Below are 19,677 nucleotides of genomic sequence, written 5' to 3'. Positions count from 1 at the left end.
CAGGTCACAACCCCCCACTGCCCCAGGCTGGTAGTCACCAGGGCTGTGGATTCTGTTGGCTTCATCTCACCAAACTCAACCTTCTGGGAGCTGCTTTGCACTGAGCTGCTTGTCTGGGTCATCTCTGGACCCCGTGGGAAGGAAGAGCTGCTTCCCACACCCAGTGCAGGGGATTCCTGCACCCCTGCTGGACCTGCAGGTTTGCAAGGCTGTTGGGTAGGCTCCTGCACGTTACCTTGTCACCCACCTTCTCATTTTGGGCAGCAAAATGACTCCCAGGCTCCTATGGAAATCACAGCCTGGCAGTCCTCATCCTGCAGAGTGTGCAGAGGGCTGGGTGGGGTGGGACTGTGACCTTATTGCTCTCTACAGCTTCCTAAAAGGAGGCTGGAGTGAGGCTGGTGTTGGTCTCTTCCCCTAGATTACTGATGATAGGACCAGAGGAAATGGCCTCAAGTTGCACCAGGGGAGGTTTTGTTTGGATATTAGGAAGAATTTCTTCCCTGAGAGAGTGGTTGGGCACTGGAAGGGGCTGCCCAGGGAGGTGGTGGAGTCCCCATCCCTGGAGGGGTTCAAAAAATGAGTAGATGCAGCACTGGAGGCTCTGGTCTGGTGGTTAGGGAGATGTTGGGAGGAAGGTTGGACTTGGTGATCCTAGAGGTCCTTTCCAAGCAGAGTGATTCTGTGATTCTTGGTGGGGCTGGGGCTGGGTGGGGCTGTCCCATGGTCACGTCCCACTCCCTGGGCTCCCACGTTGCAGTTCAACTCAAGGTATCTGTGTTTTCAAGCTTCCCAGCCCTGGCCTGAGGCCAGGGCAGCTTCCCCCAGAGCCACGAGCTGTCCTGCCTGCAGCCTCCAAGAGCCTGGAGGAGATTTTGCATGTTTAACAGCTCAAAATTCCTTTCCAAGCCTGTAAATATTTGATGGTCCATTTCTCTTTGTAAGAGACAACAATTTCCATGATAAATAGATCAGCTCTCTTGTTTGCTTGCTCTCAGCAGGGGCACCTCCTTCAGTCAAAATGAATCCCAGGGTTTGTCTCTCTCTTTAGAAGGTTCTTTTTAGAACAAGAAGATGATTCATTTTTACTCCGGGTTGCTTACGTTCGGTGCCAGGGTTGTGAAGAGGAGCTGGTGGAGAAAAGGCAAAGGGGGTTGTTCAATGGAAAATATCAGGTACAGCTCTGCTGGAAAGGAATACAGGGCAAAAAAAAAAACACCATTAAAATATCCAAATCCTGTCGTGGCCACAGAAACTGGAGGAAAAATGAATCATCTGCTCGCTCCGGAAAGAGAAAGGTTGGAAAGTTTTCACTCTACCAGTCACCTAGTTTGGGAATCTCAGCTTTTAATGAGGAGGAAATTGGTTTCTTGGCTCTTTCCCAGCCCTTGCCAGAAGCCCAGAGGGGTGTGAGGGCTGCTGGATGAGTCACAGGGACACTTCCCTGCTTTCCTTGAAACCCAGCGCTTCAAGAACTGAAAATCCAATCAAATTAGAAAGCCCCAATTTAAAAATAGTCCCTTGGCTTCCTCTGGGAGGGCATCTGAGCTCAGTGCATCATTTCCCTCAGCTAAAGCCTGCTGGGATCATTAATTTTTTTAGCAAAATACAATTATGGGGGGTGTTGTTGCCCCAGGATTTGTATTTTCTATCGTTTGAGAGGGTTTTAGGGCTGGCTTGGAGAGTTTAGGGGAGTTTAAAGCCCACAATTTCCAGCCTGTGAAATAAATCCAGTACCTAGTTTGGAAAATTGGATATTAGGAAATGATGTGGCCACTCTTAAAGCACAGAGAGCATCAGGAGAGGTTGTCACACTGTCACCTCCCCAGGGTTTAGGCTGGAAGTGGCTGCAGCATCTCGTTGCCACCAGCACTGGCTTTGGGGTGACTTTATGGTGACAGCTTTGAGCTATTCCCATCCCTTTTTAGTAAAGTAAACCCCTTTTTATGGCATTGGAATCATCTCCTGTAGCTTTTGCAGCTGAAACAGCAAGGCACAGAGCTTGAGATGATCCCAGATCTCCTTGGGTGCTTCCACTGCCATCCTTGGGAAGACCCAAACAGCAAAATAGCTGCAGGAAAAGTCCCTCCGAGTTTGGAAAGTTTCTGGAATGGTTCAACCCCCCCTGGGCTGGGCACAAAAGATCCAGTTCCACGTTCATAACAACCTCATTCACTCCTAAAAGGCTGGCTCAGGGCTTTGCAGGAGCAGAAGGAGCTGCTCCAGCAGGCTCTGAGCTGGGGGTTTTGTTTGCTTTGGGGTTGCTTTTCAAGAACAGCTTGAAAGGAGGATTTTCCAAGGAGCAAAATGGTCTTTCAGCTGCCTTCCCAGACGTGCACACGACGTTCCCTTCTTCATGGCAAGTCAGCACATCACTGCCTTTGCTCTTTTTTTCCCTGAGAGTGCAGCAAAGCTCTGGGAAATTTGGGTCTTATCTCTCCTTGGGCAGATTTACTGCCTCAAGTTCTGGGGTTGGGCCAGGTCTTGCTTCTCATCCCAAAGTCTGGGGCTCAGAGGAGGTTGTGAGGGTGTTGCTGAGGACTTCACCTGCCTGGAGAGGCCTTTTGGCTTCCTTGGGTCATTACCCAGGTAAGGAAGGTGCAAAAGGAAGAACAAAATACGAGGAGATATTTCTGAGGGCAAGAAATGACAAAAGGAAAGTGGTGTGAGGGTCCCAGGCTCAGAGCAGCTTGGTAAGGAGCTGGGGAGGGACCCTGAGCAGAGCACCCAGCACCTCCCAAGGCGTTGAGGGAGCTGATGGTGCTGCCAGGGTGAGGTCTGGCTGGACACCTGCAGGGACCAGAGGGTGGAAAAGGCCCCCTGGTCACTCCACAGGGTGACCCTGGGTCGTTCAGCCCATGTTTGTAAAACATTGCCCCTCTAGAGAACCTGGAGACCATCCCTGGTCCAGGCTGACCATCCTCATCCCAGCAGGAGGTTCCTTCTGGCCACCTTCCTCCTTGCAGACCAAGCACTGTTGGAGATCTTGGGTGGGGTGCTTGGGGCTACGTGCTGCTGTGTGGCAGTTCCTCCTGAGCTCAGGTCTTCTGTAGTCAGAGCCAACTGCCTTGTGCAACCACTTTGTTTGGGTTTGCTCAGCTGAACTTCACAGTTTCTGTGCATGACAGGACAGAAAGGGAGACAAACAGCCTTGAAAGTTCTCTCCTGGAAGCAGGGCTGGTGCTTTCCAGGCCTTTGTCTCTCCCTGCCCCTACTGCATCACCAGAGAGGTTTTCATCAGGATGGAAATGGCAAAATCTCTGGAGGGCACAGCAGGTTAGACACCTAGAGCAGACCACAGAGTCCACGTTGAAAGGGAAAATGGAGCTTAGACATGCTGGAGAGTCCCTCAAAAGGTGCAGCTCCTGCTGTGGGGCTTCTCTTGGCCATCAGGACATTGTAGCCCAGCAGTGACTGTGCCAGGTCCCAGCCTAGAATCAGGGAATCACTCTGGTTGGAAAGGACCTTTAGGATCATCAAGTCCAACCTTCCTCCCAACATCTCCCCAGCCACTAGACCAGAGCCTCAAGTGCTGCATCTACCTGTTTTTTGAACCCCTCCAGGGATGGGGACTCCACCACCTCCCTTGGCAGCCTGTTCTGGTGTCCAATCACTCAATCAGGGAAGAAATTCCTCCTAATATCCAATCAAACCCTCCCCTGGTGCAACTTGAGGCCATTTCCTCTTGTCCTATCATTAATAATTTGGGAGGAAAGACCAACACCAGCCTCACTCCAACCTCATTTTAGGTAGTTGTAGAGTCCCTCCTGTCCCATTCTGATTATCTGGCCCAACTCCATCTGCTCCATCACTCCTGGCTGGACCTTGTAAAGCCCCCCCAGCCTCTCTGACAGACCTGTGGTTCTGTCCCACCTCGGTGCTCTGTCTGATCTCCCGTGGAATTCCACCTCCTTCCTCACTTTCTGATTTCCTGAGGCTCTTGTGCCAACCTGTTCCCTTCCCAGCTGCAGAGGGAGGCAGGAGGAAACCACGGTGGCTTTGTGCTCCTACCTCCAGCGTGTGGGTGGTCCTGCAGGAGGTCACAGAGGGACTGCAGGGACCCACTGTTCTTTCCATCCCCCCCCCCTCCTCTTTCTGCCCAAGGCAGCTTCCAGATGAGTTTTCAATTAGTTTTGACCTTCATTTCTGAGAGAGATTATTGCAAACTGCAGCACAGACAGCTGAATTTAATAAACATTTGTCCAGATGAACAAGGGCTGGACCATTCCCTTGGTTCCAGCAACTGCTGTGACCTCTCTGCCTTGTCAAACTTGTCAGCACGTGTCTGTCTGTGAGGGAGAAGGTTGCCTTCCCCAAATTGCTCCTTGCCTGTTAACTGCTTGGCTCTCACCATGTGTCAAAGCTTTGGGGACAGCAAGCATCCCACAGAAGACCAGGAGACAGCTGAGATCTGTCCCCTCTTGTGCCCAAAGGGTTTATTCCAAACTGCCACACTCAGATGTAGAAGCTCATTCAAGCTCAGCCTGAAGCCTTCACTTGGATAAATTCCCATCAAGGGAGAATCTTAGAAACACAGAATGGTTTGGGTTGGAAGGGACCTTTAAAGTCTCTTCCAACCCAAAGTCCATCTTGTCCAACTCCCCTGCAGGGAGCAGGGACATCTGCAGCTAGAGCAGGTTGCTCAGAGCTTGGTCCAACCTCACCTGGGATGGTTCCAGGGATGGGGCAGCGACCACCTCTCTGGGCAGCCTGGGCCAGGGGCTCAGCACCCTCAGCATCAAAAATCTCTTCCTTCTCTCCAGTCTAAATCTCCCTCTTTTAGTTTAAACCCATCTCCTCTTGTCCTGCTGCAGCAGGTCCTGTTAAAAAGTCTGTCCCCAGCTTTCTGACAGGCCCCTTGAAGTCCTGAAAGGCCACCAGAAGCTCTTGCACTCTTGCCACTTGCCAGAGGTCAAGGGCTTGAGGTGACCCAGACACCCATGTCCTCAGAGCTCCCTTCATGAGGGTGAGGAGCTAACCCCATCTCACCTTCCTCTTCTCCTGGTGTGTCTTGCTTTCTGCAACTCTCTTGGGTGGCTGAAGCTGCCTAGAAGGGAAGAGCTGATGCTGAACTCGGTGGTGCAGAAGGGTGGAAGGGATGTATCTGAGACCTGCTGGCTTAGTCACCCTGCCTTTAAATGGGGTCACTGTCCTCTGCCAGTCACTGAGCTGTGATCAGAGAAGAAATGAAACCACAGCCCACAGATCAAACAGCTCCCTGCAGTGAATTTAACTCCTCTCTGCTGGCTGCTGTCAGTCCAGAGGCACAGATGACAACTCAGAGCAGACTTTCCCCCTCATTAATTTCCTTGAGAAACAAGGATGGGAGATGAATGAGTGGAAGATTCCAGGTTTTCCTAGAAGACTTGGTGCCAGATGGAGCCTGCTAGACATGTGAAAGACCCTCAGTCTCCTGGGCCTGGTCCAGGAGCCACACAAACACACCCAACAGCAGTGCCAGGCTGGGTGTCTGTGGCTTTGGCTGTGCTCATGGGCTTTGACCACCATCCAGGGCTTGTTCTCCTCCCAGCTCAGCCCTGGGAACTAACCCGTGACCTGAAGCAGGCATCCACTGGGAATGGGAGTGATCAGGCTGGAGGGATGTGGAATTGGGAACAGCTCCCTTTAAGCAAGAGATGCTGGGACCACCAGGACCTGGCAGGGCACGTTTCTTCATGGGAAGCCTGGGGTGTGGGATGTTTGCCATCAAACCAGTTTTGGGAAGGAGAAGCAGGTCCTTGCCAGGCCTGAGGTGGGCAGGAGAGCAGGGAGCTGTGGAAGGGTGCTTGGCACAGCATTGGGGGTCACTGATCTGGAAGGGTGGTACCTGGATGCCCAACGTGGTGTAGGAAACCACCTTGGTCTGCCAGCTCTGTCCTGCAGCAAGGGAGAACAAGGGAAAGGAGTGGTGGAGCCAAGGCTTCACCCTGGAGCAGGAAGGATGCTGGGAACCCTCAGAACAGGAGCAGACCTCTTGGTCAGCCTGGTCCCTCTCCCAACCAGTGTGTTGGGTCAGTGGAGGAACCCATCCTTGACATCTACTGGGAGGAGGGAGACACGTGAACAATCCCATCTCTCTGGGAAGGTGAGGGGACATGGGGTGAGGTGGTGGGTCTCATCTGTTTTCTGCCCTGTGAATTCAGCCAAACTCTGCTGGGTCAGGTTGTCCATCCTGCAGGACAAGGATCCCAATGGAGGCAGCTCCCAGTGGAGGGTCTGATGGAGGGTTGCTCACCTACTGCCTCTCTCTGGCTCTGGGTCAAGCTCTTCGTAGCATTTAGGAGCCTCCATGGGAATGTGAGATCAAATATTGGGGGTTAAGGCTTGGCCTTACAACCTTGATGTCCTCCAGAGGGTGAACCTCTGTTCTGTCCCGGTTAGAAGGCAGAACTGTGTCCCACCTCCCTTATCCCTCAGTTTCCCAGGTAGAGAGGTAAATAAGGAAGGCAGGGGGAATGAAAACCTTGCACCAAATTGAAGATTAACAAAATGAAATATATTATTTAACAGGGATCAGAAAGGAAGAAGGGAAGGGGTTTAACAGGGTACAGAAAGGAAGAAGGGAAGGGGTTTAACAGGGAAGGGGGGTTGTAGGAACAACAAAGTAAGGAAGATTAAACTTCCAAATATACAAAACCCAAATGCTGTGCTGAGGCTCCCCGGTGCTGGATCTCGCTGGATTGAGGTGGATTGAAGCTGGATGCGGATTGAAGCTGTATGCACAATCCTTGGGCGTGGATGGAGGCAGGGAAGAGTCTGTAGATCAGGCCCAGGTCTCCAAGATGGCCACGGCCACGTGTAGCACAGGGAGCAGCAGAGCAGCGTGTGCCCAGGTGCAAGGTCAAAGGAGCAAGAGGAAGAAGAGAAGAGGAAGAGCAGAGGCGTGCCTTTCTCCCCTTTTTATAGACCTTGGCAGGAAGTCCCAAAGACAGGAAAAGGGGAGTGGGAATAGGACAGGGGTACGCCCCTTTCATTCAGGCTTGTACCTGGTTTAGGGTTTCAGATCTCCACCCACCAGGGGCAGCAGGTTTCAAACCATTACAACCTCATGGTCTGGGAGGATGAGGCAGCAGATCAGCCTGGGCCACTGGCCAGCCAGAAGAGATCCCCTTGGGAAGGGGCACTCAGGACCTGACGGGAGGGGGTGGAGACGACTGGTTGTGAACCTGTCTCCTTCTCCTCCCCCTCCCTGCAGACCAGCGGATCGGGACGTGTTTCTCTGCTCTGATTGGGGGGCGTTGTGCCGGGGACCTCCCCGGGCAGTACACCAAGATGCAGTGCTGCTGTGACTCGGGGCGTTGCTGGGCCATCGGCCAGACTCCAGAGATGTGCCCCGTCCGGGGCTCGGGTAGGTGCCACACCCAGGATCTCCACCTGCTGCTGGGCCAGCCCGTGGCTCTGGTGGCCCCAAGGCTTGATGTAGAGAGAGTCATGGACATAACAGCCAGAGAAAGGTCACATGGGGATGCTGGCTCCTCTCCTGCCTGGGTCTCATCTGAAGTTGAGCCAGAGGAGTTCAGCCAAGGCGAAAATTTATCCCTTTCCTCCTACACCCTCAGCTCTCTTTGGCTCCTAGCTGAGCCTGGGAGCCAAGTGAGGGGGAGCCCAGGCAGCAGGAGGCCTGGAGGAGGCACAGGACCAGTGCTGGAGCTCTGCCTCTCCTCTTCCATCACCAGCTCTGAGCCGGGCAGAGCTTCACAGTGCCTGGCACCCTCCCGTGCCCTTCCTCTCCAGCACGAAGGGGCTGGCTGGAGACACCACTGCCAAACACCCCATCGAGATGTGTCTCCTCCTCTGCTCTGGAGGGGAGGGGGTTGAAGCTCTCCTCACCCCTCTGCCCCCTTCCCAGAGGCAGGAGGAGGACCTGGGGCTCTCTCAGAGGAGCACTGAGGCAGCTCTTCTCTTGCAGACGAGTACCGCAGGCTGTGCATCGAAGGGCTCCCCGTCGTGCCAGGCTTCCCTGGGAGCTTCCCAGGAATCCCTGGATTTGGGCCCAATGGTGTTGGACCAGGACTCAACGGGCCTGGAGGCATCGGGCCCAACGGGGCGAACGGACAAGGAGGGATCCCAGGTCTGCCTGGGATGGGCCCAGGAAGCTCCAGCATTGGTAATTGAAGGGATTTCGGGTGACCCGAGCTGGGTCCCTCCTGGGCAGCTGTGGGGTGAGGGGTGGTGGCACTCGTGCCATGCAGGGTGCTGAGCCCAGAAGCAGACAGTGGCTGCTGGCAGAGGGAGGGGGATGAGGCTGCTCCAGCATGGAATGTCCTTCTAAGCACCAAAGAGGAAGGGAGATTTCACGTTCTCTGGATTTTCCCACTCCACTGGGCACCCCTCTCGTGTGCCAGCCCCATATTGCTCCTTCTGAAGGGCTGAAGCCAGTGGAGACACACTGGATGTCAATATTTAGGCTAGATCCTAGGAAGAAGTTCTTCAGTAGGAGGGTGGGGAGACTCTGGACTCGATTGCCCAGAGAGGTTGTGGATGCCCCTCCCTGGAGGTGTTCAAGGCCTTGAGCAAACTGCTCTAGTTGAGAGGGCTCCCTGCCCATGGCTGGAGGTTGGGTGAGATGCTCTCCAGGCTCCCTTCCAACCTCAGCCATCCTGTGAGCTGTCATCCTCTCTTTGCTTTCCAGGAACTGCCACTTTGAACCAGACCATTGACATCTGCAAGCACTTCACCAACCTGTGCCTGAACGGGCGCTGCATCCCCACCCCCTCCAGCTACCGCTGCGAGTGCAACATGGGCTACAAGCAGGACGTCCGTGGAGAGTGCATTGGTGGGTGGGCTCACCCCCCTGAGCTGCTGCCCCACCAGCCCCCCATCCCACTCAGAGCTCCCCAAAAGAGGCTGAAGACAGAGGGCTTGTGCCCCGTGATGAAGGAGCAGGATGGGGCGGATGTCTGCCCTGAAAGGAACGTGGTTTCCCCAAGGGCAGGTTGTCCCTCATGGATCTAGTGGCCTTTGATGGTGTTGACTGCATCAGGGAAGAAGAGGAGAGCTACAGATGTCATCTATGTGGACTTCAAGGCCTTTGATATAGTTCCCCATGATATTCTTACCCCTAAATTGGAGTGGTGTGGGTTTGGGGGGTGCACTGTTGGGTAAATACGGAATTGGCTGGAGGGCAGTGTCCAAAGAGTCAATGGCTCAATGTCCACGTGGAAGCCAGTAACGAGGGATGTCCCTCAAGGGCCCATACTGGGACCATTCCTATTGAATATCTTCATCACTGGTGTAGATAGTGGGATCAAGTTCACCTCCAGCAAATTTGGAGGTGGCATCAAGCCAAGTGGGGCAGTTAATTCCCTTTAGAGATGCCATCCAGGGGAACCTTGAGGGAGGAGATAACATCCAGTGGGACTTTGAGGCAGGAGATGCCATCCAGAGGGACCTGGCTGTCAGGATGCTGAGCACTGGAGGGGAAAGGGCTTGCTCAGCAGCTCATGGGAGGCAACCATTGTGGTAGCTTGCTGGTGTCTAATGGTGGCTCATGGATTTGGGCTTCTCTTCTTGCAGATGTGGACGAGTGCTCCAGCAGCCCCTGCGTGCACGGCGACTGCGTGAACACCCCCGGCTCCTACCACTGCAAGTGCCACGAAGGTTTCCAGAGCACCCCCACCAAGCAGGCGTGCATTGGTAAGGGTCTCACCTTTGGGGAGGTGCCACAAGAGCCTCGACAGGGTTATCAGAGACCTGGGCACCAAAAGGCAACGTGAGGAGTCCCCAGCACCACCCAACCGCCCAGCCTGATGCGTGGTGGGATTTCAGAACTTAGCTGAGCTGCCAGCAGCGTGCTGGAAAATGTCTAGGAGAAGTTTCCTCTGCCTGTATCTACCTTCACATTGGGTAGCTGCCATCAAGGGATTTGGGGAGCCCTTTGGAGGAGCAGGGTTCTATTTAAACATGACCACCTTCTGTTTTGACAGAAGATGGGGCGTGGAGGAACGTTGGTGTCAAGGTAGGGATTGAGATTTCTTCTAGCAAGGTTCTGTCAGTGTCTTGCAGCAAGATGGAGCTCTAGATGAGGGCCTGCTGGAGAAGAATGATGGTTGCAGTAGCCCATGGGAAGAGGAAGAAAAGACAGATTTCCCTGACAGGGCCTAGCTTGATTTTTAATATTTTCCTCTCAAGTGGCTTCTGATGAAGGGACCAAAGAACCCCCAAGTTGCCCAAGAATGTGAAAGGCTTTCCTAATTTCCCATCTAAATATTTTAAGCTGAGTTCTTCTTGTGATTCTCCTTCTGGCTGTAAAAACCAGTTCATCACTGTCTCCTTTATGTTCTTCACATGGTGGGAAACTGCAACTTGTAACCCCCTTGTCATCTCCCTTCTAGACTAAACAAATGAAGCCTCTCCATCTCCTCTCATTGATAACGTTTCCAAGCTTCTCGTTGTCCTTGGTTTTATCTTCTCAGCTTCCTCCATTTTTGTCTCTTATCTTTCCTAATGTGTGGTGCCAAGAGTGGATGTCATCCTTCAGCTGTCACCTCTCAAGCTGTCAGGACAAGGAGCTGTCCCACGTGGCTTACACACAGCTCTGATGGAGCACAACAGGAGCTCTCCTTCTGTGCAGGACCACACAGAAGGAGACCTGGAGAGTTGGAGACCTTCACCTTTGATTCAGACCTTTTTTGGCCAGGTTGCTCTCAAGCTAACTTCACATTAGGAGAAGTTGAGAAGGTGCCTGGATCACCCATTGCTGCTGGGGCCAGGCTGTTGATTTTCTGTCATTTCCTCATAAAATAGCTCATCCTGTCTTCCCAAGCTCTTGAGAAAGGGTCAGTCACCACCCCTACCATAGATAGTCCTCTTCCCTTCTTCATTTGTCTTTACTGAGGCATTCAGTGACATCTTAGAGCAAGTGGACATCATGTTTGTGTCACCTCCCCTGCTGCCACACTTGGGTCATGTCATACCCCAACTTCTGTCCTGGGATTCATTTCTCTGAGACTCTGGGACCCCATCTCTGTGGTGGGCCTGAGTCCATGGCTGTTGCTCTGAGGGCTTCTGTCTGCTAATGCCCAGAACAGCCCTGGGAGAATTTGAGTTGCAAAGGGGCCCCTGGGTCAGGAGGTTGACAGAGACATCGTGGAGGGTCTGAGATCCCAGAACCTCATAGGTGCCGTTGCTGCTTCCAGAGCTTTTCTCTCATCTTCTCCATCTCCTGTCCTTCACACAGATCCTGGAGCAGGGCACACTCCAAGGGCCTGAGACCACTCGCCTGGTCTTCCCGTGGAGCATGTGAAGCTGGAAGTGCTTCTCACTCCCCCTGCTCTTGTTTTCCTGTGCCTCTTCCCCTGGCAGATATTGATGAGTGCATCATGAACGGGGTGATGTGCAGGAACGGCCGATGCGTCAACACCGACGGCAGCTTCCAGTGCATCTGCAACGCTGGCTTTGAGATCACCCCTGATGGCAAGAACTGTGTTGGTGAGAACTGGCTCCTCTTCTCCTGTCCCTTGTTCCTTGGGAGCAGAGCCCGACCCCCCCCTGGCTCCAGGCTCCTGTCAGGAGCTGTGCAGAGCCAGAAGGTCTCCCCTGAGCCTCCTTTGTTCCAGGCTCAGCACCCCCAGCTCCCTCAGCTGCTCCTCCCCACACTTGGGCTCTAGACCCTTCCCCAGCAGCTCCGTTGCCCTTCTCTGGCCACGCTCCATCCCCTCAAGGTCCTTCTTGGAGTGAGGGTCCCAAAATTGACCCCAAGATTCAAGGTGCAGCCTCCCCAGTGCTGAGTCCAGGAGGACAATCCCTGCCCTAGTCCTGCTGGCCACACTAGTGCTGCTAGAAGCCAGGATGCTGGTGGCCTCCTTGGCCACCTGAGCACGTTGATGTCTCACGAGAAGCCTGAAATAGGGAGGTGTTTTGACAAGGGTGCTTGCTGGGGTCCATGAAGATGATGAAGGCTGGAAGCAGGACATTCTCCAACAGCCTGAGTCCTGATGTGAGCTGCTCTGACTGACCAGGATACCCTGGAGTGCAGGGACACAGGAGGATGGATCTCACCAGGAGGAGCAGTGGGAGCTCTGCCTTGAGGACTTCAAGTCCAACTTGACTTGACTTCAAGTCCAACATTCAACTGCCATCAGAGACAATTAGACCCTGAGTTGGGGACGGGGAGTTCCTGAGTGTAGGAGCCTCTTGCCACAGCTCTCAAGCTCAGCTCTTGTTCTCCTTTTGTCCCCCCCAGATCACGACGAATGTGCCACGACCAACATGTGCCTCAACGGGATGTGCATCAACGAGGATGGCAGCTTCAAATGCATCTGCAAGCCTGGCTTCGTGCTGGCCCCCAACGGGCGCTACTGTGTGGGTGCGTAGGTCCCTGGGCTTGGTCCCTGCCCTCTCCCCAACGTGCTCTCCACCTTCCTGGGGACTTGGGGTGTGCCTGAGGCCAAGGGGCACTCGGCAGAAGCGAGGCTGTGGCCAGGCATCTCCTACATAAATTAGCTTCACCCAGCAGAACAGGCACAGTGGAAAATGTTCTCGCACCTCCGCTGCTCCAGGACAAGTTGGAGCTTAAATCCTCTGGCTGGAGGAGGTGGGGAGGGGCCGTGGAGCTCTGCGTGGCCAGTGTGAGCTGGCAGCAGTCAGCTCCACAGCTTCCCCACCTCTCCAGCACGTTCCACTGTGCTGTGCCAAGGTTTCCAAAGCCAGGGAGGTCGGGGCGTGCAGGCAGAGCGGAGGGAGGAGGAGGAGGAGGAGGAGAACAAAGCCTTTCTTTGACATGCTGCTGCAGCACAGGGTGAACTCTCTGGGTCGCTGCCCCCTTAACAACGCAGAGACCAGACCCTGCTCCTCCAAGAAGTGGAAAAGAGCCTTTCCAGAGGCCAAAGGAGCCCAGATCCCTCCTCCTCCTCTCAAAGCCCAAAGAGCATCCAGCAGAAGACAGATGGGACAGTTGGGATGGGACCTTCCTGACAGCACCGGGGGCTTTGGGCGGGGAGATGACGCGTCCCACCGCCTGGGGTGGGTGGCTGAGAGCCCATCCTCTTCCTCCCCTTCCTCTTCCAGACATCGACGAGTGCGAGACGCCGGGGATCTGCATGAATGGCTGGTGCATCAACACGGAGGGTTCCTTCCGCTGCGAGTGCCTGGGGGGCTTGGCCATCGGCGTGGACGGGCGCGTCTGCGTGGACACCCACATGCGCAGCACCTGCTACGGGGGCATCAAAAAGGGCACCTGTGCCAGGCCCTTCCCCGGGGCCGTCACCAAATCCGAGTGCTGCTGTGCCAACCCAGACCATGGTTTCGGAGAGCCCTGCCAGCCCTGCCCGGCCAAGAACTCCGGTGGGGTTCTTCTGCTTTTGGAGAGGTTTTTTTCCAAAAGTCGGGATGCTCGGAGGTGTTTTGGGGTCTTCACAGGTCCTCGGGGTCCTCACGGGTTCTTGGGGTGGGGTAAATAGCTTGAGGGTGTCGTGGGAAAGGTGGAGGTAGAGGGAGAAGGATTCTGTGTGGTCAAAAAATGTAGGTTGGATCTACAGATCTGATGCTGATCTTCTCGCAGGAGGATGTGGAGCTGTTGGAGGGTGTCCAGCAGAGAGACAGAGAAATGATCCGTGGGTTGGAGCAGCTCTGCTGTGAGGACAGGCTGAGGGAGTTGGGGGTGTTCAGTCTGGAGAAGAGGAGGCTCCGGGGGGACCTTATAGTGACCTTTCAGTACCTGATAGGGCCTACAGGAAAGCAGGGGAGGGACTGTTCACAAGGGTTTGGAGTGACAGGACGAGGGGTAATCGAAAAAGTTCTTCAATATGAGGGTGATAGATCCCTGGAATAGGTTGCCCAGAGAGGTGGTGGAGGCCCCATCCCTGGAGAGCTTCAAGATCAGGCTGGATGAGGCTCTGAGCAGCTTGATCTAGTTGGAGATGTCCCTGCTGATGGCAGGGGGGTTGGACTAGATGACCTTTGGAGGTCCCAACCCAGACGTGCTATGATTCTGTGATTCTCCCAGTGCTGGGCCACTCGTGGCAAGTACCAGCTCTAAACCACTCAGCACCAACAGGCTCTGCTCAGAAGCCCACAGCTGATGTTTCAACCAAGCACCCAATCGATCCAACGTTGCCCAGAATGGACATGGTGGTGAGTGGAGCACCTAGAAGAAGCTGACAGCTCTCTTGTGCTTTCTCCCCAGCGGAATTCCAGGCGCTCTGCAGCAGTGGCATTGGGATAACAGCTGATGGCAGAGGTAGGTGCATCCCATGGACCAGTTCTAGACAAGCTCCTGTCCCTCTGGGCTCTTTCTTGGGCACCTGTGTGACTGGGGGAGCGTGTGCCACGAGAGCCTTGGTGCTGTGGAGGTGTGCTGGGGGTGAGCACCTCACACCCCTGCACGGGGCAGCTGGTCCAGGATGGGTGGACACAGCCCAGCCTGTGAGCTTGGGCATGGCAGGAGAGGGGTGCTGGATGGCTTTTTCTCCTCTCTAAAGCACCACGAGTTAGGCTGGGAAGGGACTTTTCCCAAAAGAGTTCAGCACAGGACAAGGGGAAATGGTTTTAAACTGAAGGAGAGCAGGTTGTGACTGGATCCTAGGAAGAAGTTCTTCAGTAGGAGGGTGGGGAGACTCTGGACTAGATTGCCCAGAGAAGTTGTGGATGCCCCTCCCTGGAGGTGTTCAAGGCCTTGAGCAACCTGCTCTAGTTGAGAGGTGTCCCTGCCCATGGCTGGAGGTTGGATGAGATGATCTCCAGGGTCTCGTCCAACCTCAGCCAGTCTGATTCTGTGATCCCTGAGGACCACGTATTGAAGGGAGCAGTTTCCTCCTGGCCCCCAGCAGGAGCTACATTTCTGGAGCTTGGCTTTGCTCCCTGCCTTGATGGGAATGCAGAATGTGAGCAGTTGCATCCTCTTGCTTCAATCCCCTCTCTGCCCTCCAGCCCCTCGGTCTGGAGAGGAGGGTTCACGCTCTCCAGGGGTGTGATGGGCACACGTTGGGGTGTGTTGCCAAGGGGCTGCTCTCAATTTAGGTGGCCAGGCAGGAGGTTGGGGTGGCCAGCCCCGGGCAACGCTCAGACCTGCAGGAAGAGCCCAAAGCAGCCAGATAGCTCCAGCCTTCCAAAACTTTCCAAATGGGAAGGAGCCAGAGGCAAAACCCTGGTGGCTTCTCGGGCTTCCTTCCAGGCCCCTGTGTCTTGGCCAAAGCCAGTCTCAGGCTAATGCTAAGCTGCTTTCTAGCAAGAAGCCAAGGTCAGACGTGCTCTGCTCAGCCCTCAGCAATAGGCACTCTGGCTGCAGATCCCTGGGGATGTGACCAACTCCAAGTGCATGGAGATGAAGGCCAGCAGTGTCTGGGAAGCCCTGGCCTGGGCTGTTGGCCATCTGGCACCCTGGTGCTGAGAGGACACTGCTGGAACCTGCCCTCTTCTCTTCATCCATCTGGAGGATGCTTCTCACCCTGGGCACCTGGTGCTGCTGTGGGTGGGGGCAGCAGGAGGTGGGTGGGGGCAGAGATGCCCACAGCTGTCCCTGCCAGATGTCCTGCAGACCTGAGCCCAGCCACCGTGCTCCTGGGCAGCAGGGGCTGTGCTCCCTCTGCACGTTGCTGCAGAACCCTCCAAAAATCTCTCCCTTGGAGGCAGATTTGTCCAAGGGACTTTGCACGTCTTTGAAGCTGAGGTTTTGACATCCTGCAGGACTTGGCCCCTGTCCCAGGCCCTCCCTCACCCAAACACAACACTCCCCTCTGTCCCTGCCCCACCACCCGTTGTCCAGGGCCAGGAACCAGGCAGAGGCTGCAGGTCCTCACTTCTCTCTTTCCAGGCTGCCCAAGCTGCTTCCAGACAGTTCTGGATGTCAGCAATAAGGAAAGGAAATTTATTTTGGCCTGATCAGGACTCCTTCCAACCTGGCAGCAGCCTGGGCAAGCTCTCAGCCCAGGCTGGGCTAGGAGGTACAGGGACTTTGCCACTGGAAGGGCTTGGCTGTGGCTGTGGCTGTGCCAGCCCAGCTGCCCACCGTGCTCTCCAAATGTCTGAGTGTTCCTCACCCTCTTCTCCCCCAGCAGTGGTCCCCTGTGGGAGGGCTGTGGATGCACAGGCAGGTTGTCCATCATGCTCTGCCATGGTTGTCCATCACACTCCTATCCCTGCTGTCCCCATCATCCCCAGCATGACCTTACAAACAGCTTCTTTCACCCACCTTTTCCAGCAGGAGGGAGAATGAACTGGTCTGACCTGAGTAGCTGAGGTAAAGATACCATAAGGAGTCTCAGAAATGGAGCTGAGAGCTCTTGATAGGCAACTGAGCCTGGGCTTATCTCAAGCCCTTATCCAGCTCTCTCCTCCTGAGCTCAGAGCCTTGAGCCCAGCTCTGTAGCCCCACAAGGAGAGCAACAAGTCTCCCCAGGACCTCCTGGGTGAAGCCAGGAGGGTGGGTAGACAGGAAGGAGGGATTTCTGCAGACGTGGCTGTTGACATTAAGGTCCAACAAAGAACCAGGGGGAGTGTGTGGGAATTCTCCATCATGGTTCTATCTGACCAGACTTCTTTCTCTGAGCAGATATCAACGAATGTGCCCTCAACCCAGACATCTGCCCCAACGGCATGTGCGAGAACCTGCGCGGGAGCTACCGCTGCATCTGCAACCTGGGCTACGAGTCAGACCCCACGGGCAAGAACTGTGTGGGTGAGTCCAGGGCAACCCGGCCTCAGCGTGGCACAGGGGGCTGGTGGGGAGAAGGTGGCACGTCCCTGGTGGATGAGGCTGGGAGCTGGCTGGAGATCTCTGGTTGCCCTCGAGATCCAGCGGTTGATGGCCACCAAGCGCCGTCCCGGTTGCGTTGTCCACGTGGAGGTGTTGTGGAAGAATCGTAGATTCATAGAATCATCATAGAAGCATAAAGTCATCATAGAATCATCATAGAATAATCATAGAATCATCATAGAATCATAGAATCATTTAGGTTGGAAGGGACCTCCAAGATCATCAAGTCCAACCACCGAGCCACCAGGGCTCCAAAGTCCTCTGCCAAAACAGATCAGAATCTGTCAGGGTTGGAAGGGACCACAAGGATCCCCCAGTTCCAACCCCTCTGCCATGAGCAGGGACACCTCCCACTAGATCAGGCTGCCCAGAGCCTCCTCCAGCCTGGCCTTAAAGACCCCCAGGGATGGGGCCTCAACCCCCTCCCTGGGCAACCCATGCCAGGGTCTCACCACTCTCATGGGGAAGAACTTCTTCCTCACGTCCAGCCTGAATCTGCCCACTGCCAGCTTTGCCCCATTCCCTCTAGTTTCTCTGCTGTTTGTTTGGAAGGCTGCACAAACCCCTGCTTCTTTAAGCACAGGAGGAACTTTAAAAAACAAAACAAGACCCAAAGAGGTTGTTTCTTACCCCTCACTCATAGAACAGGGAAGGCATGTTGGGGTTGGAAGGGACCTCCAAAGTTCATCTAGTCCAACCCCCCTGCCATAAGCAGGGACATCTCCACCTACATCAAGCTACTAGATCAAGAAGCTGGACGTACGTGCTAGAACATCTCATACGGTGTGGCTTTGAGGGTGGCACCACCTTCCTGCACCTCTCAGAGCTCCGTAGGGCTGGGAAAGGGGAGTGGATGGTGGTGGTGTAGGTCAGAAACTCCATCTCTCTACCCACAGACGTTGATGAGTGCACCGTCAACCGTCTGCTGTGTGACAACGGGCTGTGCCGCAACACCCCCGGCAGCTACACCTGCACCTGCCCCAAGGGCTTTGTCTTCAGGACAGAGACAGACACCTGTGAAGGTAACATGGCTCTGGGGGCAACAGGAAACATCTTCACAAGAGGTGGAGAGTGAACTGTGGCCCGAGGTCCTGCTTGAAAGGGAGCTCGAGATCTAACGGGTCTTCTTTTGACCACAGCGGTTTGAACTGGAGCAGATCCAGGTTTGGGGTTTGTGGGTTTGATTTTTTTGGGGCTTTTTTTTCCTAAGGGGAAATTTCACACTTCACACAGACTAGTGGACATCCAAACCCAGAACATCTGGGCTTTTTGGTGACTGAAAACCAGAGCGATTTCCTCTAGGCCCTCAAAATTTTAGCTAAAACCTAACCCAAATTGCAAGTTTGGAGGGTTTGATTGAAAGCTTGGAGCAGGGGAGATCGTTTCCTGACCACAAAGTTCTCAAGCATTTGAGAACTGGCACTTTGCACATGAATGTCTGTTGAGAGGAAAAAAAAAATGATAAAAAATAGTGAAAAGTGGCAAATTCTGTGTAGCCTCACATCTGGTTCAGACAGGTCCACGGCGGCCACGTTCAGCACTGGGGCTGCTCCCTTCTTGGCCAGGAGAAGTTCTGAGTGAACAAGTCCATTATTCCCCAGTAGCAGCACCACCCACCCTCAATCCATCCATCCATCCATCCATCCATCCATCCATCCATCCATCCATCCATCCCCTCCATCCTGAAGGTCACAGTGTCTTCTCTTGGCACCCATCTCCCTTGAGGTGGCCCATGGTTGGGTTGTACACGCAGGACTCTACGCCCTGAACTGGTGATCTTCTAGACAGTTGAACACCACCTTTTTTTTCATGTCCTTTGCTTCTCATCTCCCCCAGTCTCTGGGCAAGCCAACTGGGTCCTGTGGCACTCCCTACGGTGACAGGTCCTTTCTTCTTGCAGACATCAACGAGTGCACCTCTAACCCTTGTGTGAACGGGGTCTGCAGGAACAACGCCGGCTCCTTCGCCTGCGAGTGCTCCCCGGGCAGCAAGCTGGACCCCAGTGGCACCATCTGCGTGGGTAAGGGTGGACCTTCCACAGGCAGCTCTGTCAGCAGTGCCCATTGTCACCCCTTTCACCATCTGAGACAAGTCCCTTGCTCCTGGCTCAGGGATGAGGATCCTTCAGAGCCTCTTTCTCTCTCACCTGCTGTTTCTGTGGTTGGTGGCAATTGAGGTCTCTCTTCTACATCCATGGAGCTGCAACCTCAGGCAAAGCTCTGCCCAGGGACAGGACATCAGGCAGCTCTGTCAGCAGTGCCCATTGTCACCCCTTTCACCATCTGAGACAAGTCCCTTGCTCCTGGCTCAGGGATGAGGATCCTTCAGAGCCTCTTTCTCTCTCACCTGCTGTTTCTGTGGTTGGTGGCAATTGAGGTCTCTCTTCTACATCCATGGAGCTGCAACCTCAGGCAAAGCTCTGCCCAGGGACAGGACATGGGGCAGTGGGCACCAACTGGAACCCAGGAGGTTCCACCTGAATAGGAGGAGAAACTTCTTTGGTGTGAGGGTGGCTGAGCCTGGAGCAGCTGCCCAGAGAGGCTGTGGAGTCTCCTGCTCTGGAGAGGTTCCAAACCCACATGGATGTGACCCTGGGCACCCTGCTGTGGGTGAGCTGCTGGAGCAGGGGGGTTGGATGTGCTGTTCTTCAGAGATCCCTTCCAACCCCCAGCATCCCATGACTGATTCTGTGATAGTTTGTGTCCCTGCTGCTCAGCCCCACCACCTAGAAGACAAAGCGACACCAGAGAGCAGCTCAGGGGACAGTCTCTGACAGCAGCCACGGAGCTGGGGACCTCCCCTGAGGACCATCCCTCCGTTGACACCTCCCCTTTGCCCTTACAGACAGCATGAAGGGGACCTGCTGGCTGAACATCCAGGAGGGACGTTGTGAGGTGAACATCAACGGGGCCACGCTGAAGTCGGAGTGCTGCGCCACGCTGGGGGCGGCCTGGGGCAGCCCCTGCGAGCGCTGTGAGATCGGT

General features: G+C 54.7%; 1 protein-coding gene across 1 annotated transcript in view; it reads left to right on the top strand.

The window, feature by feature from the left end:
• Nucleotides 1–7,191: 7,191 nt before the first annotated feature.
• The window catches only part of LOC103769547 (fibrillin-2-like), a gene marked incomplete at both ends in the record, with an annotated part of 30,098 nt that continues 17,612 nt past the window's right edge, over nt 7,192–19,677 (top strand). The window contains 12 exon segments of the mRNA XM_008936758.1: nt 7,192–7,348; nt 7,910–8,107; nt 8,633–8,776; nt 9,517–9,636; nt 11,305–11,430; nt 12,185–12,307; nt 13,009–13,284; nt 14,126–14,179; nt 16,490–16,615; nt 17,590–17,715; nt 18,594–18,713; nt 19,538–19,675. Of these exon segments, the coding sequence (XP_008935006.1) occupies nt 7,192–7,348; nt 7,910–8,107; nt 8,633–8,776; nt 9,517–9,636; nt 11,305–11,430; nt 12,185–12,307; nt 13,009–13,284; nt 14,126–14,179; nt 16,490–16,615; nt 17,590–17,715; nt 18,594–18,713; nt 19,538–19,675 (1,708 nt within the window).

This window comes from Merops nubicus, unplaced genomic scaffold (genome assembly GCF_000691845.1).
Source record: "Merops nubicus isolate BGI_N331 unplaced genomic scaffold, ASM69184v1 scaffold19703, whole genome shotgun sequence".
NCBI classification, from domain to species: domain Eukaryota; kingdom Metazoa; phylum Chordata; class Aves; order Coraciiformes; family Meropidae; genus Merops; species Merops nubicus.
Note: the sequence above shows the minus strand (reverse complement) of the source record. Positions and strands in the feature narration are given on the sequence as shown.